General features: G+C 45.5%; 1 protein-coding gene across 1 annotated transcript; it reads right to left on the reverse strand.

The window, feature by feature from the left end:
• Nucleotides 1-9,868: 9,868 nt before the first annotated feature.
• Nucleotides 9,869-20,484, reverse strand: LOC141728785 (uncharacterized). Its single transcript, XM_074539289.1, has 2 exons — nucleotides 20,233-20,484; nucleotides 9,869-16,273 (listed from the first exon to the last, which is right to left on the reverse strand). The coding sequence occupies exon 2, from the start codon at nucleotides 13,383-13,385 to the stop codon at nucleotides 12,240-12,242; it is 1,146 nt and encodes a 381-aa protein (XP_074395390.1). The 5' UTR covers nucleotides 13,386-16,273; nucleotides 20,233-20,484; the 3' UTR covers nucleotides 9,869-12,239.
• Between the last annotated feature and the right edge of the window lie 3,473 nt (nucleotides 20,485-23,957).

Genomic DNA, 23,957 nt, shown 5'->3' on the forward strand with positions numbered 1-23,957 from the left:
ACTATGATTTCCAGTAACTTGTAGCTTTCACTTTTATATAGTGGTAGTTTGATGTGAGGCTTGCAAAATGAGATATTTAAAAGTATTCCTTGCTTGTTGTCTTTTAATTATTTCTGACATTATTTATTGCTATTCTCTAGCAATCTCTTACTTGGGTTATCAATGATTTCAGGCTTCCAGCTCCTGTATCTCATTCTTGACTGTCAACCTCAAACTGAGATGAAATAAGCTTGAGATTAAATAAGCTTGAAGATGTGGTGTTAAATATCTCTCAGTATGAATGAAAGTCTGTAGATTGTATCTGCCATGTCTTGGTCTTGCAAGCCAGACTGGTGAGGACTCAAGTAGCCCTGGGTGATAAACATGCAGGCTTTTCTCCTACCTACTTACCATAGCATGAGGGTATAGTTTCCACTTCACATATTCCACAAATGGCCAAAATGGTTTGCACAAGTTTATTTAGTACAGAGCAATGCCTGACCTGATCACAATTTTTTTTCCCCAAAGCAGAAAAAGCATCGATCATCCTAGAATACATCAGCATTCAGCTTGAGCTCAAAAAGCCAACAGCTGGTTCCAGTAATCAACCCAGTTGTTTACCCAGTTCTGTCCTTCAGTTGCTGAGAAGAATTATCAAAAAGGTGGACAGGGCTAAACTCGAACATCACTTGTTCTGCTAGTGACAGCTGAAGCCCCATGTGTGGGCAGAGGGAGGAAAGAGGTGATTGCTGATGAACAGCTCCTCACAGCTGGTGGTGGGACAGTTGCAAGGGGTACTTTCCTTGGTTCACATCATTGCTTGTTTTTCCTGTGCAGAGCTACAGAGAAGCTTGGAGCACTTTGCAGAATTGGTCTTTTAATGTTTCATCCTCTGAATGTGTGGGAGGTACAGTAGTTTCTTAATCTTTTTTCCCTCTGCGTCGTTTAATCTCAGAAGTTTACTGAGCAACTGACAAATGTGCAGCATCACAGACTGGAACCTCTAAAATAGACATACATTCATTTATGCTATGCAGGCCTGTGCCATCAAACTGAAGAGCTATGGCCATGCTCTTGTCTCAATTTGCTGATTATTGTCTTTTGTTTTCCCAAAGATCCATGAATCTAGAAACTGTGTTACAGGATGCTGTATTCTGTCCTGGCCAAATTCCACTTGGGGAACTGGTTTTCTGCTCATGAAAAGTCCTCTATGGTGAGCCGCCTTTGTTAAGAAAAGCACAAGTCATTTCATGGAGAAATGGGTGTATCTGCTCTTTCAAAACTTACAATCTATGGATATTTCTGTTAGGAGGAGGAACAAAAAATAAATCCTATATGCCAGCTGCCAGCTGTGCATGTGACGGCATCCTTGGAGAATATTTATGCACTCAAAAGATGATTCAATGGGAAAACTGAGAACAACACAAGGAGTCATTGAATGACAGAGTTATTATTAAGGAATATACTTTGGTTTTGTCAAAACATCTTGAATTACCATTTGGGAAAAATAAACATTTAAATGTTGGGGCTGTAATACCATTTTCCTTGCAGTGATTACTGTTTCTCCAGCCAGAGCTGAGGAGCCAGTGGAAATAATTCAGCAAAGAATTCTTTTGGGCTTCATAATCTCACAGTCTCTGATCTGAAATTCTTTGGTAACCCAGAAATATTATGCTTGAATTCATGAATCTTGAAAAATTCTGGAGTAGGAAAACGTAAGATTGAAACAACACAAAATATTTTATATTGCAAATTTTAGTCTCATACAAACTGTATCACCTCAAAGCTTCTCTTTTAAATTATGCTAATGAGACAGTGCATTTATTTTGCTTTCTACTTAATGCAGGAGCTTTGTTGTAAGTGCCCAACTTGTCTGTTTCTGGGTAGTCCAGATAGAAATAATCCCTGTCTTTTATGTGCCATACACATCCTGGTGTAGTTCAGATGATGTGACAACTCTAAGCCTCTATGTTGCTCAAGGGTTAAATCTTGTCACTAAGAGAGTTGCAGAAGACCTGGTAAAAGCCAGCGTAAGCTCAGTTAGAACTTAATTCACTAGAAATTAAATGTTTTCCTAGCAAAGTCCACACAAGGCTGAAACTGAAGAAAATCATAGAGATGAAATTTGTCTCTAATGAACACAAAGTACTAATTTATTTGTTTTCATCCTGCATGGCTGGCAAAGGAGACACTGCTATATGGAACTATGGTTGAAATGGCATCACTATTCCCTGTCACCCACACAAGTCTAGCAATTCCCAATAATCGTGCTTCTCAAGCAGTCAGTGAGTCACTGCTGATCTGTTTTCTGCAAAGTAGACCTCTGTTTGGTTCCCATGGTGATCAGAAGTGACAGTTATTATGGGCTGCTACTAAAGATTAGCAGTTGTGTGTGCCCACTAAAAGCTCTTACCTGGTTATAGTCCCTGGGTGTTTTGCAGTGCATCATCATTGCTTCTTACTGACAGCAATTTAAACGCTTCTGGTGAATTGGCTTAGTGGAGAACAGGCTGAAGGAGGGGGATTTGGGGAGTATTTTTGTTTTGCAATGTATTTAGAACAAGATGAAGAAAATAACAACTCTGTAAACTTTCCATAGAGCAATGGTGGTCCAGTATTGCAGGAAATCTTTTGAGGCTGGGCTAAATGACTCAACCCTTGTTTTAAAGATGATCAAGCACAGAACTTAGGTTTATCATAATAGGAGTTATTTCATTTTATCTGATCTAACAATTTTTGCTGAAACTCAGGGGTTTTCAAACACAGAAGAACTTCCTAGACAGCAGAAATCTGTCACCCCTGTTGTGGAATCTTCTGTTTACTGGTCACTATTAAAATATGTATAGCTGAAGATAGGACTCACCTCATGAACCAGCTCGTTCTGTGAACTGCAGTGAAACTCTCATTAGCATAGCTGTACTGAGAAAAGTACCACAGGATGAAGCCTGGGTAAAAGTGAGCTTTGTGTGCCAGAAAGGAGAAAACACATAGGAGAACAGGAGAGTGGGGATTATTGTGCAGTGAAGAGAGATGTAGAAAGAGGTTAGGAACACAAAATTATTTTAAAAAAGTATCCACTGCGTTTCTCTGTGATTGTAAACTCTACAGCAAGAAGTAGACAGCTGCCAATTGTTTGAAGAGAAATGTGAGTTGGCTTATCAGGTCATTCCAACCCTCAGATGTCTGAGACTGCAAACCTTTAAGGAAATAGCTTGTCTCATTTTTATTTGCCTAAAGTCCATGTAATGAGCCCATGCACCTTAATGGTCCTTCTGGGTGTTACCAGGATATATAAATATCCCGCTGTATCTTTCAAAATTTCTTTTGCTGTTTCCTTTAGTTTATGTCTATAGGCAGTCTGTGAAAAAGACGTAAATACAAAGATGTAAAAACAATTAACAGGGTTAATATAAGAATAGATTACATTGCAGGAATGGATAACATGCAAAAAGGAAGCCAATGTTTAATCTGAAAAACAGTGTAGAGATAAAACCTAAACTTTGGTTTAGTTATGCCATGTATTTTAGATTTCTGATATAACCAATGAATCACTGTGCAAATTATTCATTTGGGTCACAGCACCTTATTGGTACTCTAGAATTATCTGTCCACTCACAGAATTTTGTTTCTGATGTTTGATTCCTATGTTACAGGAGATGGCAGTAATGTGAAATACTAAATTCCACACTTCACCTTTGTTGTCCTCTTCTTGTGTTGTCTGAATCTCAGTGTTGTCTGCAGGATGGCTTCATCTCCATAAAAACTGAGGTTGTGATTCAGAATGATAGTTAATTAGAAGCAAGTCATATTTGATAACAGTTTTGTGGGGGATACCAGACTGCTAGAAAATGCAAGACTTCATTGCAGTTAGGGAGGCATTCAAACTTTGGAGAGTCCACACCGTATCACTATCAAACTTGACTTGTCAGTATGCAAATATAAAACCACACACATAAATAAACAAAATCAGGGAGGTAACACACACTTTCGAGCTTATATCCAATACCATGTTTATGGTTATGTATTACTGGAGTCTGACTGTAACCTGGAGCCGTGAATATTTACCTTACCTACAGCTAGGTATGCATTCCCTGAAGGTTATTGCTCTGAGGAAGCCTTGGAAGGACTCCCACTACCTGGGTTGTTTGTAGGAGCCTCACATGCTTATGGGAAATCAACCAATAGACTTTCTCTAAAATTAAAAGATTTAATCAGATCATAATGTATAAATAATATCAACTTGATCAAACTCCAAGTATCTGGTTATTAAAACAATGTACTTCATATTTGAAGTCTCACATTAAATTAGCTGCCTGCTTCTTTTTCCTCTTCCAAATTGTGAGTTACCTAAATAAATAAATAAATAAATTATTTTGGCTTTACAAGGAACGGCTTCAGATCATCAGATAGAAACAAACCATTTCTGGCAGGGAATAAATTTCTAAGAGGGAAACTGTGCCAGCCAGGATATATGAAGGGCTTATAAATTCCAAATTATTTTAATAGGATGAATAATAGTTGAAGAATTTACATAGCACTGTTAAAGAGCATTTTTTAAAGACATCATTGCTTGTATAAGCATTGCTTCTTGAGAAACCCTAAACTTCCATTGGAAAGAACCCTGAAAATCACTACTTGAAAAATAAGTTTTGATTTATGATAATATTTTCTCAAGAGCAGCATTATATTTTTCTCCTTGAATTTCAAGAGGAAGCCAAATTCTCATTGGAGCCAGTGAGTAAACAGCCTACCTCTCCTTGCCTGCAAACAATCACAGATAATTCTCATTCAGAGGTACAAGAAAAAACATAACTGGTAGTAGTAATGTATGTGTTTATACACTTGAAATGAATCCAAATCTTCAACAAATTCATGTAGATTACACTAGATTTCATGCTCTTCCTTTCAAGTATTATCATTAAAACATGATACTTCTTTTTTTTTCTTGTTGGTTGAAATAATCCCCAGAAAAAATATTTCTTCCGTGTTTGTTGCAAGAATGTGTAATTCTTTATAATTTGCAGCACTTCTTGCATTACTTCTCATTTTTATCTAGAGTTCAACTTCTGGCATAAAAAACCTCTGCCACAGACTATGTTTTCCCAAAGGGCTATGCTCACACCTGTGCTCAGCTGAGCATTCCAAGTAGGTGCTGCTGGAGATTTTATCCTGGATGTTTCACTACTCAGCTGTCTTTCTCAACTTCAGTTGAAACAGGAACAATGTTGCCTGATTATACTGTAGGAGGAGAATTCACTGCATGTATGACTGTGTCATCTTGAGATTTGCACTGGCACAGTTTGAGGAGTCTTCATTATCCATGAGGATATTGAAACCTCATCTTGGCTCCTGCATTACACCTACTTGACATGGTTTAGCCCCAGCCAGCAATTAAAGCCCACACAGCCACTCTCTCACTCCTCCCAGGTGGGATGGGAGAGAAAACTGGAAAAGTGAGATAACTCATGGGTTGAGATAAAGCAAAAGCTTCACACACAACAAACAAGCAAATAAGGAATTCATTTACCACTTCCCATGGGCAGGCAGGTGTTCAGCAATCTTGAGGAAAGCAGGGCTCTGGCATGCCCAACAATGACTTGGGAAGACAAACACCATCACTCTGAAAGTCCTCCCCTTCATTCTTCTTCCCCCAGCTTTATATGCAGGTATGGAATGTCCCTTGGATCACTGGGGGTCAGCTGTCCTGGCTGTCCCCACCCAGCTTCTTGTGAGCCCTCAGTCCATTTGCTGGTGGGACGGTGAGAGGCAGAGATGGCCTTGATTCTGCTCAGCAATAATGAAAACATCCCTGAATTACTAACACTATTTCCATCAAAAATCTACAAAACCACAGCCATATCTGAGCTACTCTGATGAAAATAAATTCTTAACCCAGCCAACAGCAGCAAGCTCCTTTAAATTTTGTATTACAAATTTGGAAGACACAAAATGGTGGGAAAGTGTCTCCATTACATTTCAGTTTGTGCAGTGATGTGCAGAACAAGAGCAAGCATTACTGGTGAATTAGTTGGATAGACGACTTGGCCACACTTCAGTCTCTTTGGAGTGCCTTGAAATGATGACAAAAGGAGCGATATAAAGAATCAGTATCACAAATACCTGTATTAAACATTGCAAATGCTAGCAGTATCTGGTGTTCTGTTCTGTGAAAATTTCACCTCCATGCCCCTCTAGATAGGAAAAGAAATTACTCCTGGTAGTTTTTACCCTAAAAATTAATTCCTCAGAGTGACTGATCAGTATTCTTGCCTAGGTCATGGGGTCTGGCTGATGTACACAGGGTGTAGCTCTTCATAATCTGGAACCCCTGCTCTGCAGCACGCTAGTTGTGTCACACGGTTCTGTAGTGCACCTCCATGTTGTCTGCCTGTGTGAGCAGTCATATTGGCCTGGAGAAAGAGCTTTGTTGATCCCACTGTCTCTGTTGCTCTCAGTGAGGTATGGCAGCTTCACACCAACGGAGGGAGCAACCACATGCTGGTGATTGTCCCCAGGCCGGGTGCTGTCCCCACCCAGGACAGCAGGCCAGCACAAACACTACTGTGCTGGAGAGGCTGGGCTGGTCGTTGGCTGGCCAAAGTCTTAAGCAATTCTGATGGGTTTTTTTCGGCACCTCTTGCTCTCTTAGCAGCAGAACCCAAGAAACTGCACTGAGTTTCCTTTTGTGTACCTCCTGGACAAGCCTCATGTTCAAAGCTGTGCTGGTGACAATCAGATTCATCATCATCTGTCATCAGTTGCACATTGCCAGGCTCTCCCAGCAGTCTCAGAGTCTCATCCTAGGCTGTAGGCTGAAAAAAAAATCCTTGACCAAAGTAGGTCAGCAAACCATGCCTGGCCTCGAGCAACAGCTTCAATCAGGGACAGCAAATTTCTCACTATTGCTCCTAAGAATTTTCTTCAAAAGTGATACTTTTCTTTCAAATGGGAAAGAGCTTTACAGACGTAGATGGCAATGACAGCTCCCTGAACCTTGGATCCTCTGCCAGTACTTTACAGAAAAGGTGTTCTGATGAGAGAGAATTGTTGCCTTCTGATACAAGGCAAGGCGACCTGGTTCTGAGGAACAGCACGGCGACCCAAAACTCTCCAGGGTCGCTCGGGCCAATGAAGCACGCAGACACCAATGTGGTGGACGGTCAAAAGGTGTTTATTATCTCTTCTCGTGGGGTTTTATAGTCTAAGGGGTTCTCTACGTCAGAGGGGGTCTGCCTTTACTATCTATGGTTAGTAAGGAGTGGAAAGTTACTGGGTGTGGAATGGAAAGTTACTGGCACTACTGTTAAGGGGGCTACATTCCTAGGATAATTTCTTATCTTAGGGGAAAAGAGGGTCCTGCCTTTCCGTTACATCACGTGATCTTCTGACCGCCTGTCCCTATCTACCACATCTCCCCCCACCTTTTTCACAAATGAATGAAGTAGTCATATACATAGGCACTGAAATGAGGTATAAGGTTGTAGTTCGACAAGGGAAAGGGGTTTGGTAAACCTGAGTAAGTTTTTGCCAGACAAGTTTAGGACTTGTGACTAGCAAGCAGTGTTCCCTGGTTGAATTCACAGCAATTGTCGCCGGCCTATGAACAGGATGTTGGCCCGTTCTAGGTGGGCCTGAACGAATTAGACCAGCTTGCTCAGCAGGCATGGTCTGAAGGTAACTGCTAGAAGCAGCAATGCCAATGGACCTATTAGGGTAGAAATCAGAGTGGTTAGCCATGGTGATTGATTGAACCAGGACTCGAACCAACCCTGTCTTTCTGCCTCTGAGCCAGTCTGTTTCGGAGTTCCGCCATGGAGTCTCTTACGACTCCTATGTGGTCCGCATAGAAGCAGCACTCCTCTCTCAAGGCGGCACACAGGCCTCCTTGCTGCATGAACAGGAGGTCCAGACCTCGCCTGTTCTGCAAGACCACTTCCGAGAGTGAGGAGACTGACTTCTCTAGAAAGGAGATGGATTTCTTGATCCTTTGCAGGTCCTCATCGATGGTCGTTTGCAGCTGGGACAGTCCTTGGTGCTGTGTCGCTAGGGCTGAGACACCTGTGGCCATTCCTGCTGCTCCTAAACCGAGCAACATCGCGATAGTTACACCTGTTATTATTTCTCTTTTGTGGAGCCGGCTGGGTTCCTCAAAAAGGTGGTACACTTCTTCATCTGAGTGATACAGGACGCTAGGAACAATCAGAACTTGGACACAAAAGTCGTTAGAGTCATCGAATTTGGCAAGGAACACACAGGGACTCACTCCAGATCGCTGGCAAACCCACATCCCAGGTGCAGATGGGACTACCCACTTATTGTTTTTCCTGTTGGGCTTGACTACTTTGGTGCAGACGTTGCCTCTCCACCTAGCTAGGGTTGCATTGCCAAAGCATCTGCCCTGGCCTGTGACTTGACTCAGGGTGATTCCTTTGCGAGGGCTATCCCATCTGCACTGGTGAGGGGCATCAGTTGTGGAGTAACTGAAGGGAGTGTTTAAAGCGACTCCTTCGTAAAAGGGGGGTTTGACATCGTAACAAGGCCAGCAGGATTCGGTTAGGTTAGGGTTGGATTCGTTCAGGGATACAAAGGTAGCTTCTAACATACGAAGGATTGGGTCTGAGTCCGACCCGGCTGAACGGCCTATCTGAAAGGTTTCCGCATGGCCAGTCGGGACATTGCTGACCCCTGTGGGTAAGGTTTTGGGATAGGTTGCGTTTCTCCCTTTCAGCACGCTTTTAATCACTTTGTTGGGTCCGACTGCTCGGGGTGCCAACGGTTGGAGCCTGATAATTCGCACATTCACCCTCTCTTTTGACCCTTGAAGGACTACTGTCCACGTTCTGCCTATGGCTCAACTAGGGTGTTCTGGGTGCATGACTGTCATGTTGTAGCCAGTGCATTTCCGAATTTTTGGGACTTTATGGCGATTTCGATAAAAGCTTCCCTGGAGGAAGACTGGTGTTTTGCAGCCGCTGGGTGCCCAGGTGAACTGTAAGAATTTGTCGGGCTCTTGTGGATCCCACCCAGGCCCTGATGGCCAGGCATCTGTAACTATGGTTTCGCAGCCTCAGTACCCACAATATCCCCACCCTGGGTGTTTGCAGTAGCTTTTTCCTGGGTTTGAGGCTGGGCACCAGTAGGATAGGTACATGTGTGTGGCGTGTGGGGAATTGGGGTCTACCTTTGGTTGTCCTGGAAACAGGTCGGTGATGCGGAGCACGAAGGATGGGGTGTTCGGTGTGGTGATTTCTTTGAGCACCTTGTCACTACTAAGGTGTCGCATGACCCACCTGAATGGTCGATGGGGGTAGTGGTCTGGGCTGGCTTGCCCTCTGGCAACAAGCCCCAACAGCAAAATCACACAGAAACACCTTTGATGCTTGGGTCTCACCCGTGCGGATCTCTCGGGCGCTGCCTGGCAGCTTGGTGGTCTGTCTCTTTCCTCTGGAATGGAAATGTACGCGTCACGAGGATGTCCCACAAGCATGTCCTGTAAACAGAAACTCGCAATTCTCGTCAGTCTCATTCTGCTCGTTATGAAGGCCAGGCTTGATTGACTTAAGTGGACACCACCTAATTTTGCCGTCCTTTTTGACAGCTGCGTACCCTCTCCCTGTGAGCATCAGCCTCCAGCCCCGTTCCCATTCGCCTAGCTCATTTCTAATTACAACCTGCGGGCCCTCCTCTAGCGCTCGGTTGGCCCAGTGTTTTTGAACGGGACTGTTTGTTTCATCTCCCCTAGGGAATTGATTCAGTGCTACCAAAGCGGTTGCCAACATACGTGCCTGATCTCCTGGGGGAATGGAATTGGCAAAGCCCTCTGCTTTCGCCAACAATTCTATGACGAAGGAAGGAGACCATGACATCAGTTGATCATCACAAGCCCAATTTTATTGCTCAGTACGGCGGGTTAAATACAGTTCATAATGAACTTCATGCATATTGCAAAAGTTGAGCTCAGGATTGGTTAGTTACATATCAGCAGCTACACCTACTTCTGCATTCCTATGGTTCTACTTTTGATACTTTCTACATATTCTCAGGAGATATTCAGGAATAATCTCTACTCCCTATCCTCATGTTGCAGCAAGGTCACTGATTGCTAATTGCTGACATCTCCTTTCAGCTTGCTGACTGCTGACTTCCCCCTCTTAGCTTAACCAGCGGCATTATGTCAGTATGGCCTTTCTCAGCTAACCAACTATTAGTAAAGCTCTCCACATTTCCCCTGTTTTCTTCTTGAGCAAGGAGATTAGTTTGCCAGGTTTTTGCTATTGTACGGCTGACCATGTTTTGAATACAATTAAAGATACAAGGCATAATAAGCAAAAACAGTAAAATTACACCCAGCAGTCCTATAGCATAGATCACAAGGTTCCTCAGCCATGGCCCAAGTCCTAAGCTTTTAAGCCATTCGTCAATTCCTAAACCTTCTTCTTCCTTGAGATTGTGAAGTCCCTGTTGCAGTTCTTTTATCTTAGTGTGAATGGACACCGAATGATCAGACAGATTCATGCAACACATTCCCTGAAACTCTTCACATCCATGTCCTTGGGCTAAAAGCAAAAAATCTACAGCAGCTCTATTTTGCAAAACAGCATGGTTAACACTCTGCACATCTGCGGTTAGCATGTCTAGAATTTGTGATGTCTTGTTCAGCTCATCCTTTGCCCAGCACCCTAATTGCTTTGCTAAATTCATAGCCTTATTGGCAGATCCTCCCGGCAAGATAGTTGAAACAACCACCTGTTTGAATGTGCCCCAAAACTGTGGATCTCCTATGGAGCTGCAGTCTAAGTCATGTATGCTACGTCTCTTTCTGTTTGAATTTTGACTCAGCTGCATTAGCAAGGACACATTAGGGTGAAACAGTGACAATTTTCCCAAATAACAGGGTCCACCCTGTGGTCTAGCTGGTATACCATTCCACGCCGTCTCCACAAATTAAAAATATTCCTGTGGGTAATTTCATTGGTGCCGTGATTTTTGTGCTGTTACATTTACTGTAATGCTGCGGAGTGATTCCACTCACATTCAGGAATGAATCTAGGGTGGCCCATGTTTCTTTCGGTCGGTTTGAAAATTCGAAGCTAAACCATCCACCAGTTGTAGTGTTAGACAAACTGGCGTTTGTACTGCCAAAAAGATCCAATTCCTCAGGAGAAGAATGCAAAGAGGTATTGAGTGATTGGATCAGTAAACATTGACGATAGCCATCACTCTGACCTGCAGTATATCCTTGTTGCCCTGGCAGTTTGATGTTTGATATGCTAGGCATACATAAGGTTCGATTTTTTATCAAGCTGCAAAATTCTCCAGGAGACCACACCGGAAGTCCCACCAGGCATGTTCGAAATGGGTTAGTGACTCCTCCAAGACTAAGACAAAGCGATGATTGGTTAATTTGATTAGCAAGCGTTACCCATAAATTTTCTCTTGGCTGACTAAAACGTGTTATTTCTACTGCTTCACTTACTACAGCATTGAGCAATATAACAAGAACAAACCTCATTTTTCCTTCTGCTTGCTTTGTTTTTCCTTTCTTCGCTGTCTTTTCCCTGGTTTGCTAGATTGTCTATTGTAAGGCTGAATCAATTTTTGAATACACTGATCTAATTCTAAATCAGCATCTTTGATTACAGGTATAGCATAAGATAAGTTTGAAGGCAAATCAGCTTTACAGCGAGCTGCTATGATGCGTGAGACTTTAGTAATTTCAAATATTTTAAGTGTTTCCTGTAACTTCCACCTAAGATATGCTATAATTGCTTGTTCTGCACTCTCAAAAAGCTGTAATCCTGTCTGTCCTGGCAGGCCAGTACTTTGTTCAAGAGCTCTAACCCAGATAAAATTTCTAATCCACTTTCCAAAACAAGGTATACACCATAAATATCCTATTGACCTTTGTGAATACCAATAAACCTGATTACAATCTGCACAATGCAAAGCTACCCATGCATAGCACTTATCATCATCCCTTTTGCAAACATAACAAGGAAGTGAATGTAAGTAAGGACCAGTATAAAAGTCTGTCTCTTCAATCCAATGCAACCAATTCAATGGTGGTGATTGCAAAGCCTCTTTAGCTTTTTTACTATATGAAGCTAATAGCTCAAGGTCTTTCTTTAACACAAGACGTATTTTATTTCGCAATCGTAGTTCTTGTTAGTTATCTTCCTCAACAACTATATCCTCCCGAGGGTCCCACAACTGTAAAGGTGTCCTAATCATAGAAAATTAATTAGCAATCACCAATAGCCTTATTTACACGAGGTCGTTCCCTTTTTTGCCTTCCTTTTCTTATCTATCTTCAATCTTGCTGCTCCTACTTCTGCTGGTCCTGCCACTTGCAAACTCAATTTTTGCAACTTTTCAATGCAGCAGTCTAGTGCCCTTTCAGGATTTCCCTTGAAGGGCCCTACAATTGAGCGCTGTGTTAAAGGTACTACTTTCCTACACCTTACAGAGACTATGCGTGATTTACTTTGAACCTTAATTCTATTCACGACACATTGTACTTCCCATCGATAATAAGCAAGAATTTTCTGTTCAGGAGACTCATAAAGACTTAGAGCTATATACGCATTTTGCCCTGTTTGTCTCCTTAATTCATCTTGCCAACTTTTACCCCACCGGTGCTCGTGTTCACAAGTGTGACACCACAAATCCCACAATAATGATTGTTCTAACCAAAAAGTTCTATCACAACCCCCACAACGTAGGGCTATCCAGGCAGCACAATGTGGATCGTGACAGTCAAGGCAATGTTCCTTTGCTGGATTTGTTAAACAAAAAGTTGATAATGAGTCAATAAAACCAATCAGCTCCTGGGTTGTCCAACAGTAGTGTGTCAGTGCTCTGTCCACCGCTTTTGAGTATCCCTTCAGCTGTAGCAGTAGCGGTTGTAGGACCAGAAGCAGTTTCTTCCCCAGTCGCTCCTTGTCCTCCTCCGTGAGGCGGTCCACCAAAGGCTGCATCAAAAGCAGGTTTAGTCCACTTAGCAGGCACCCACAGAGGCCCTGTAGGTGAGATGTCCATTCAAATCTTTTATCTGGTTCTCCACGATTTATTGCTGGTAAAGTAAAAGCAAATCTCTTCATATCATTAGGATGCAGGCCAATGGTGAAAAAACAATCCTTTAGGTCAATAATTAAGAGTGGCCAGTGTTCTGGAATCATAGCTGGATTTGGAAGACCAGGCTGTAAGGCCCCCATAGGTTCCATTTGGTCATTTACAGCCCTCAAATCATGTATTAAACGATATTTCCCTGATTTCTTTTTGATCACAAAAATAGGTGTATTCCAAGGGCTCGTGGAAAGTTTTAAATGTCCCTTTGAATATTGTTCCTCTACCAATTCATGAGCATGCTTAAGGCTTTTCCCTTTTAGTGGCCATTGCTTAACCATCGGCAGTGTATCCGTCTTCCAGGTGAGTGGAATGGGGAAAGTCCAAGCAATGGCAATTACCCCAAAGGGTGCTGATTAGTTAACACCACTCCCAATTGTGTTAAAATGTCCCTTCCAAGTAAACAGGAGACTGTAGGAGGCAGTTGCACAATTGAAAACACAGCAGATATTTGTTGATCCTCAATGCACACAGACAAAGAAGGTGATCTGCTTGCCAATGTAAATCCTCCTACTCCTGTGAGCATGTTTGCTGATGGGAATAGAGGCCAATGTTGTGGCCATGCTTCTGGAGAAATAATGCTGGTATCTGCTCCTGTATCCAATAATCCATAAAGGGTTATGCTTTCATGCCCATAAGTAATTTCAACTTTTTGTTTTGGTCTATTTTGTAAATCCACAGTTAAAAGTGTAACACCAGTAGAGCCAAAACCTTTTTCATCCCGTGTTTGCCCAGTAAATGGTTGTATTCCCGATGTCATTTGTGATAGTGGTACCAATTGTGCAATGCGTTGTCCTTTTGTTATTTTAATTGGAGGATAAAGGGTGTAAGCCATGATTTGTATTTCCCCTGTAAAGTCTGCATCAATATCTCCAGGCAAAACAAATAATCCCAACATAGTTGTAAAAGAGCGTCCTAATAATAATGCTCCACATGTTTGTCCATTTAATATAAGAGGACCTTTTACTCCAGTTGGTATTTTCTCAGGCCGATTCGTCATTAGTGTGACGTCTACTGCTGCTGATAAGTCCAAACCGAGGCTCCCTGTTGTTGCAGGTTGCAGACAGGAGGTGGCAGCAATGTTGCAGCAGCTGGTGTCTCCGATGTCACGGTGGCAACTTGTGTCTGGGCGCGGTCCCCGTGAAGCGTGCTCCGCTGATGGTTTCCCGACCGGCACCTACAAGCCGTAGTGTTGTGGGAGCTGGATCGGCAGTGTTGACACCAAATGCCAGTCGCTCGGCAAGCTCGGCGTGTGTGTCCCTCATTGCCGCACCAGTAACACTTGATAAATGGCTTTGAACCTCCTTTGCGTGAATGCCAGTGAGCCACTTCAGAGAGGAGCAAGAGCAGCTAACACCTGATTCTGAGCAGCTAACACCTGATTCTGATTAGACTCTGCCTGCTTTTGTAACCCCAATCCTAATTCCTTTAGAGCTTCTATTATGAATGCCTGCGAAGCCGTTGGCATTAACGCCATTCGCTCTAATGCTTCCTCAATGGTCCAATTTGCTCCTAAAGTAGTTAACACTCTTTGGGTTGCTGGATTACTATTTTGCAAGGCACACTGCTTCAATAGCGCCCCCTTAAGATAGTCTGCAACACCGGCCTGATCTATAGCAGTAGCTACCCTGTCGATAAAATTTCCAAATGATTCTTCTCTACCTTGCTTAATGCCCATATAAGCTGGTAATCCTCCTGGCTCTTTAACCATATCTATTGCTGTACGCACTAATCGCATAGCCTCTCTAAGTTTATCCGGTCCCGATATCATCTGTGCCTCTGTACGCAAATATGCCCCTAAGCCCATGAGCTCATCCACTGTTACCCCATGTAATGGGTCTCCCTGGGCTCGTTGTACAGCAACTGATTCGTTTACTAACGCTTGCCAATGTGCATTAAACAATAACTGCTGATGTTGAGTGAATATTAAACGCACTATTCCTCTTAAATCATTTGGGCATAAAATCTGAGTATTAAAAAGATAATCTAACATTTGCTTAACAGGTTCACTTTTTACTCCAAACTGACTAACCATGGAACGTAGCTGGGTTAACAACTTCTAATCTAAGGGAGAATATGCTGCTATATTATGCGTAAGGTTCCCCTGTGCATCATACTGTGGTGTGTATGTAACCGGACATGCAAGGCTAGAAGCTATTTCCACTGCCTCGCCATCCCCCATTTGCATTACTTCTTTTGCTACAGCAGCTCAAGCCTCCCTCCTTTGATTAGCCATTTCCCCCCATAGATCACGGTGTGCCCCTGGGATGGGAGCTGGCTCTTTGGCGGTGCTATGCTGCCAGCTTTTCGGTGCAGACACCGAGTTTTCGCACGGGGAAAGCGGTGAAGCAGAGGCTGGCTCGCGCGGGGAAAGCGGCCCCCCCGCTGGAGCTGTAACCGGAGCCAACCTGCTTGGGGGTAGCGGCGGAGGCAAAGCTGGCGGCAGAGGCAGAGCTGGCTTGCTCCCACCCCCACCATCCGACCCGCCTGAAGCCGGCGGCGGAGGCAAAGCTGGTTTGCTCTTACCTCCCCCATCCGATTTGCCTTCCCCCTCTGACCAGGGAGGTGCTGACGGTTCCACTATGTCTATAGGCAATCCTCCACACCACTATGCTGGGGACTCTTAGGCATAAGTATCTTAGTTACAGAAGTGCTAAGGGATCATCCTCATGACCATATCCTATATTCCTCTTATGAGCTTCTATTGCCCTTTCTGCTGCCTTTCTCTCAGAGACCTGCTGAAGTAACGCATTATACACCACCCGCCATAACTTCCCGAATTTTTCAGCTGACTTATCACCATCTAACATTGTATCCAACACTATTTCCCCAAACTTTTTCCACTCTGATAGCTCATGAACTGTGTGCGGGTTACTAAATATACCTTTAGCATGGCCGTAAGCTAATAACCCCGGTAATTCCTTTTTTATATCTATCTCTTTTACTCCTCGCCTTTCTAAATATGAGGAGAAGAGATCGTATGCCGCTTGCCTATCCATACCTATTAATCAGCACGCGCTGTTGCAGCTCTCCAGGCTCCTGCGGCACGTAGATGGCTTGAGTCACCATTGTGATCCTTAAGGGTGCTTTTATGATCCGGCACCGTCCCGGCTGCAAGGACCCTCACCCAACTTCCTCGACCGTGGCGAGTTCCCTTTTTCTTTTTAATCTGAGAAAAAAGGACAGAGGTTCAACGTTGCCACATCGTTGCCTGCAGCGGTGCCCGCAGCGTTGCCCGCATTCTCCACCATTTGACGAAGGAAGGAGACCATGACATCAATTGATCATCACAAGCCCAATTTTATTGCTCAGTACGGCGGGTTAAATACAGTTCATAATGAACTTCATGCATATTGCAAAAGTTGAGCTCAGGATTGGTTAGTTACATATCAGCAGCTACACCTACTTCTGCATTCCTATGGTTCTACTTTTGATACTTTCTACATATTCTCAGGAGATATTCAGGAATAATCTCTACTCCCTATCCTTATGTTGCAGCAAGGTCACTGATTGCTAATTGCTGACATCTCCTTTCAGCTTGCTGACTGCTGACTTCCCCTTCTTAGCTTAACCAGCGGCATTATGTCAGTATGGCCTTTCTCAGCTAACCAACTATTAATAAAGCTCTCCACACCTCTAGCTTGGTTTCCAGGGTCTGATTTTCTCTCTCTACTATGGCCTGCCCGGTACTGTTATATGGGATCCCTTGCACTAATGTGATGCCCCATTTTGAGGCAAATTCTTGCACTGATTTGGAGGTGACATTGGACCCGTTGTCCGTTTTGATCTGCTTGGGGACACCAAGCCAAGCCATGGCTGTCAGCCAGTGCTGGATTTTTGCCTTGGAGTTTGTTTTGGGGTGCTGTGTGGCTATGATCGTTCCGCTATAAGTGTCTACTGTCACTGCAAGCCATGTTTGGGGCTTCAGCAGTTGACACCAGGTGAAGTCCGACTGCCAGAACTCTGAAGGCTTGAGACCTCTCGGGTTGACCCCACAGGTTCATAGGGGTGACTTCTGGCAATGAGGGCAGGTGGCCACCACATGTTTTGCGTCTGCTGTCGAGATTCCGCATTTCTTCGCCAGTGCTTTGGCTCCAATGTGGACCGACTCGTGCAGTTGACGAGCTTTCTGCAACGTCCATACGCCTTTTGCTGCGGCGTCCGCTTTGTCGTTGCCGATCTGGAAGCAGCCCTTGACTGGGTCATGGCTGTTGATGTGAATGACTGACACAGTGCCCTGTTGCGAGAAGAGTGCTTCTTCCAGCATTAGGGCTGCTGCTGCTGTTGACACTCCTGGTCCTGCCATGGCTAGGCAAAGCCTTGCCACGAATATAGAGTCCATTACAATGTTGAGGTGTTCATCTTGAAAGAGTCCACACGCCAAGGCCACTGCTGCTGCCTCCAGTTGTTGCACTGACAGTGTGGGGTCACACGCTTTGATGCAATGCCATTGCTCTCCTGCCTGCCACACTGCTGCTGCGGTTGAAGTCATGGAGGAAGCGTCTGTGAAGACCATTGGTCCTGGCTGCAGTCGGTCCTTGACCTTCAGCGGCATGTCCATGTCAACAATGGTCAGCAGCTGAGTCCAGGGTGGTCTGGCAGAGTAGGAGATTTCTCCTCCGAAGCCGGTGAGAGCAAGGGCTAGGTACTCCGATATTGTGGCTGACTCCATGGTCGGCTGCTTGCGAAACGGAAGGTGGATGCTTGTCGGCTTGGTTCCTAGGTGTTTCAAGGCGAGTTTCCTGCCTTTCATGATGAGGTTAGCGATGCATTCGATTCCCGGGGAAAATGCACGGGCGGGTCTTCCGAGGACCACCCATTGGATTGGTCGGGTCTTTTCAGAAGGTCCTTGAGCCAGTGCCCCCACTCCCCCCTTCGGTGTAAAGTGGACGTATAGGTCCAGTGGCATGGCTGGGTTCCACCTGGCAAGTGTGCCAGTGGACATCTGGCCTTCGATGAAGTCAAGGGAGCTCGTGGCTTGCGGCGTCAGCTCCCTGGGTTCCCAGGGGTGCTTTCCTTTCAGGAGGTCATAGAGAGGGTCCATGACCTCGGGAGGAATCAGGACGATGTTGCGAAGCCACTGCAGCAATCCCACCAGGCGTTGCACGTCGTGGAGCATCTTGACGTCTCGACTGACCTTCGCCTCTGGCGGGGGTCACGTAGGAGCTTGTGATCCCCACTCCCAAGAAAGTCACGCAGGGTCCTCTCTTGATCTTTGCGCTCGCGATCTCAAAGCCGTTGGCCTGAAGGGTTTCCGTGATTATGGACACCAGGTGATCTACTTGGCTTGCCGATGGCGCTGCGACTAGGATGTCGTCCATGTATTGAATGATGGTTGCAGTGGGGGGGTGCGCAAGTACCGCTGGCGGGGGTGCGAAACTGACTGCTCCCTGTGGGGGCATGGGGTATGAGGGTCCCCTGCCCCGCTGGGGGATGCTGTAGCTGGGCCGCTGCATGTTCCAGGTGGGAGGAGGCTGGATACGGCCCGGCTGCCCCCTCCCTCTCCCATTTCCCCGAGGCCTGGATCTGCATTCCCTAGCGAGGTGTCTTCCCGCAGCTCCAACAGATCCCTCTCGGGCATGCTTGGAGTGGGGATGCTGCCATGGAAAGCTGTGCCAGCAGGGGACAGCTCGCTGAGTCGCTGCCCTTCCCCAGAAGCCTGGGCTAACACAGTCGTCCTGCCACTCCTACTTAAATACAATCCACCCCACCCCATCAAGAAGCATGCAGCTTATTTGCGTAATATCAAAAGTGAGCAGATCGTTATTGCTAGAAAGGCCATCCACAAGAGTGGATACTACAGCTGATCCCTTTTTCTGAAATCACTTTGACAAGCGCTCGCACTTCTTTTGGGTTAACTAGGGTATATGCCCTTTGTTGGTTTCCCTGCGCTCCAGTGACCCTCACCGGGAAAGTGTGTATCGTGGCTGCCGGTGCCCAGTCTGCACAAGCTACTTTTATTTTTCCCCAATCGGTGAGTTTGTGTTGTGATTTTTTCCCGATATTGTTTAAAGCTTTATTCAGTTTCGCTTGAAACTGCATTAATTCTGCCCTCTTGGCTTCCAAGTCCCAGCCGGGCTCACTTGACTCTTCCGAGCTGTCTGAGCAGCTGTTACTTGACTGTGAGTCAGAAGTTGACTGCCGGCACATTTCCTGCGCTCCGTGCCATTTTGTTCGGCTTCGACCCCGCTCCTCCCTTCGGGGGTGGTGCCACTACCGCCCCCTGGGCTTGCCCTGCCTCCCGGAGGGAGGGATCTCTCCCTTATATGGTAGCAGCATTGGATGCAACTCTTGAGCAAATATGCGCTCTTTGTCGATCCCCAGCGCATGCGCGCTTGCGGGGACCCAAGGCTCTAGACCGAGCGTGCGCTCTGTGCTGTGTCCCGCGCATGCGCATCTGCGACTGCTCACGCCTCCGGGGTTTCCCCGCCGCGGACTCGCACGCCCCGCCCATCCCCTGGGTCGCCGGCACCATGTTTTGCCGTGTGCAGCGGCGGGGGCACCGCCGCCCGCGTATTTGCACTAGTCGTTTTCTCGGCATCTCGCGAGATCCCCCCAAAAGGACCACGCGCGCTGCTCTGCCTCCTGCGCCGGATCGGCGACCAGCTGGGAAGGGTTGGGTAGAGAAACCGCGGATTCCCCAGAAGGTTCCGTGGGGGAGCCAGGACCCGGTGGGCTCCACGGGAGGGTTGGAGGGTCCCCTGGGTGTTCCGGGGGGTCCCCTGGGGGCTCCGGGGGGTCTGGGCTCAGGCTCGGGAAGGGGTGGAACGCGCCCGGCCCCTGCGTATTCCCGCCTTCAATCCGATCGCTCTCAGAGGCGGTCTACTTCGCAGCCCCCATGCCCAGCTTTGGTGTAGCTAATAAACGTGTATGCGCGGCTTTCCACGTCTCCTGTTCTTCTATTACCTTGCGTAAGGCCTCTTCTACTTACCCCCACGCATTGAGGCTTTTACCACTGCCTGATGACTTAGTGTCCTCTGCTAAGCTGGCAGTGCATTTCTCCCACACTTCCGAATATAATATATTTACCGGACGTTTGATCGTCCCCAGCTCTAGGAGCCTTGCAATAGCAAGATTAAAATTCCTGAGCTCACATTTAATTCCCCATTGCTCATGAGCCTGACTTACGACCCTCGCTGTGGATTCCATGGTCCATGCTGGTCCGGAGGTGTCCCTCCCGCTGCACTAGGCTAGCTGTGCAGCCACCGTCCTCTGTCCAGGAGAATTCCCGTTCCCTGGGTGCTGATCGGCTCCCAGGTTTTCGGCACCAGTTGTTGCCTTCTGATATAAGGCAAGGCGACCTGGTTCTGAGGAACAGCGCGGCGACCCAAAACTCTCCAGGGTCGCTCGGGCCAATGAAGCACGCAGACACCAATGTGGTGGACGGTCAAAAGGTGTTTATTATCTCTTCTCGTGGGGTTTTATAGTCTAAGGGGTTCTCTACATCAGAGGGGGTCTGCCTTTACTATCTATGGTTAGTAAGGAGTGGAAAGTTACTGGGTGTGGAATGGAAAGTTACTGGCACTACTGTTAAGGGGGCTACATTCCTAGGATAATTTCTTATCTTAGGGGAAAAGAGGGTCCTGCCTTTCCGTTACATCACGTGATCTTCTGACCACCTGTCCCTAAATACCGCAGAGAATCCCAAAGCAGGGGATTTACTATTAAAAATACCCACCAAAACAAAAAAAAACCCACCTAAAAATGTGTAAGGAATTGTTTGTAATGAACCTTGATACACATCTGGCATTCTCATTTTTGTAACATTGAATTGCTTGTTCCTGAAAAGCAGACAATATCTGAAGGTTTTTTTCCGCAATATCTATACATGCAATTTTAGCAGCTAAAAATTTACATTTTTTTCAAAACACTTATTTCAAATTTTGAAAAAAGTTGCTTTATGTCTACTATCCTGATTCAAAAATGTCCCAAATTAATTAACCAATAATTTCAAAGCTTGTGGTAATTTATTTTTCACTTTATGGTTTCATTTTAATAGATAGACTCAAGTGCTGGTTTTAAAATGAGGGGTTACGATATTTTACAAAATATTTAGCAATGAGAATGCTAACAGTACTACTTTTCACTTTGGCAGTGCCGGTGACGAAGTTATCATTTGTGGACATAACTTAAAAATCAAATTGTCTCTAAAGGAGCTTTTAGGTTAAGTTTCAAAGATTAGAGTATATAAAAATGATGCATCTGGGCTACTTCAGATTGTCCTGTAAGCCATAAAAAATATGTCTCTGAGGTTTTTTCTATAGAGAAATTCTTGCTGTTGTCCAGTGATTCATTAGAGCTCTGGTCTAGCCTCTCTACAGATGTTACTATTATTCTGCAATGAAAAAAGACAACCAGCCATTTCTGAGCACTGTAAAGACTTTTCTGTCTGTAAAGACACTGTAAGACTTTTCTGTAGTCTTGAAAGCAATATAGCTTAAAATAAATGTTTGCATCCTGCTGTGTTCTTTTGACCCTCAATGCAGTTTGGGCACTACTAAACTATACATATGATATAAATAGGATCAAAAGATTCACTCTCTCCTGCTCAGAAAATTTGAAGAATACCAAAATTAAGATCCTGATATATTTCTATTAGGACACATATTTTGACAATGTGATCAATATTATTTTTATGCTACAATATATTAACCTAATTAGAAAGCTGTGGGAAAATATATTTTCTGTTGAAATTTTGCAAATGCTTTTTTATTCATTTTATAATTGTGTTATCCTTGCTTTGGGCCATTTTGTTGCCCAGGATTATGCTTTCTTTGCCTGTGTGCAAGTTTGATAATAAAAATCTAATTGTTTATGTCCTTTCTTATTTTTGGACTACTGAAAGCTGGTTCTTTATTAATCAAAGATGGATAATTGATGAGGGCAACATCTCCTAATAGTTGTCAGTTGCTGTCTAAAATGCAGAATGAAAATGTCAATTCTTCAAATTGCTGTAACTCAAATGATTTTGTTTTGCCATTACTATAACTTACTGGAAACTCAAAAGCTTCCATCATGCTGCTGAATGGGTTAAAATAAACTTGAAGAGAAAAAGAAGGATGGTACCCTTTCTGCTTCATGAAAATTAGTGTAGGTAGAGTGTTCCGTCTCGGCTGTTCTAATGGCCTGGTAAGGCTCTGGATGGCCTTGAGGCAGCCCGTGCTCCAAAGGACGAAAGGAGTCTTCAGGTTTTTCAGTTCTTCAGTGTTGTTTAATAATTCTTATCTACAATATTTTCTCCCGGCCCGACAGAGGTCTGCACAGCAAGCCAGCCATGAGCACACTGACTGCCCTCGGGCTCGTGTAAGATATTTACCTTTTCTCCCCAATACCTTTCACCCTTATTGACAAGTGCACATTCAGTAAGAACCAATCTGAAAGTGCCACCATCACCATCGAAGATGGATGACGAGAAGAAGAAGAAGGACAGGACACGCCCTAATTCCTCCATCTTGTCTCCTAGAACCCCCCTGTACCGAGATTCCAAAACCTGTGTTTTCACACTCTAATTAATCTGTCCCTTCACCACTTATCCCAGTTGTTATGAACAAAAATTCGGTTAATATTTTTTTGTGAGAAAGAGTTACAGGGACGCAGCCAGATCTCTGTCCCTGCCAGGGTTCTGCATGCTTTGTTATTGTAATCACGGGTCATTGTAGCTTATCTCCCCTTTTGTATTAGTAAAAGCCCTGGCTGGGGTGGGGTGATGGCCCTTCCCCGAGGCTGTGCTCTCTTCCCAGCATAGGGAAGACACCTGAGAGGGTGGAAGGGGTTATGCAAAGTGACTCCAAGACCAGCATGCTTTTGGGTCCCCGACTCCAAAATGCAACTAGAAAACCCTAAAACCAACGAGCCACCTAAGAGTTGAGAGACTAAAGTGATGTCCGGACCTGAGGAGCCAAGTGCTGAGCCTGCAGAGATGAGGAGTCCCTCTCGCCCTGACCATGGGAGTCGTCCCCGACGGCGAGACTGGGCCGACGAGGCTGAGAGGACAAGATTTGACGGGGACATCACGCCCTAAAGGCTCCCACGAGGACCGGATCCCCCAGCTCTGCCCCTGATGGACAGAGCTGCGCATATTCTCCTCCTCTGAGTCGTCCTGGGAGATGCGACGGGGACTGCAGCCCTGCCGAGCCGCCCAATCCTGAGCTGATCACTTTTAATAAAGGCATTTAAAAGGAGAAGTCTCTTGGCCCTGTTTATTTCACCCATGTGATCCTCCCATACTCATACAGGTGTTGCGTCCTGTGCAGGATCAAAGTCTAGCCACCAAACACTTCTGGCAACGTTCCAGGACTTCCGAGCCCCCCAAGGGTTGTCTCGGTTGAAATAAACATGGCCAGGAGACTTCTTCTCCTTTTTAATGCCTTTATTAAAAGTGATCAGCTCAGGACTGGGCGGCCCGGCAGGGCTGCAGTCCCCGTCGTGCCCCCCAGGGCGACTCAGAGGAGGAGGATATGCGCAGCTCTGTCCACTAGGGGCAGAGCCGGGGATCCAGTCCTCGTGGGAGCCTTTAGGGCGTGATGTCCCTGTCAGATGTTACTTTTGAGCCTCGGCGGCCACCCTGGTCCCGACGTTGGGACCACTCCCTGCTCAGGGCGAGAGGGGCTCCGAAGGTGTTCAGCATCTCTGCAGGCTCAGCACTCGGCTCCTCACGTCCAGACATCACTTTAGTCTCTCAACTCTTATTTGGCTCGTTGTTTTTGGGGTTTTCTCTGTGCCTCTGGAGTCGGGGTCCCACAAAGCATTCTGGACTTTGGAGTCACTTTGCATAAACCCCCCCACCCTCTCAGGTGTCTTCCCTATGCTGGAAGAGAGCACAGCCTCGGGGAAGGGCAATCTACCGCACCCAG

This window comes from Zonotrichia albicollis, chromosome 4 (genome assembly GCF_047830755.1).
Source record: "Zonotrichia albicollis isolate bZonAlb1 chromosome 4, bZonAlb1.hap1, whole genome shotgun sequence".
Classification (NCBI taxonomy): domain Eukaryota; kingdom Metazoa; phylum Chordata; class Aves; order Passeriformes; family Passerellidae; genus Zonotrichia; species Zonotrichia albicollis.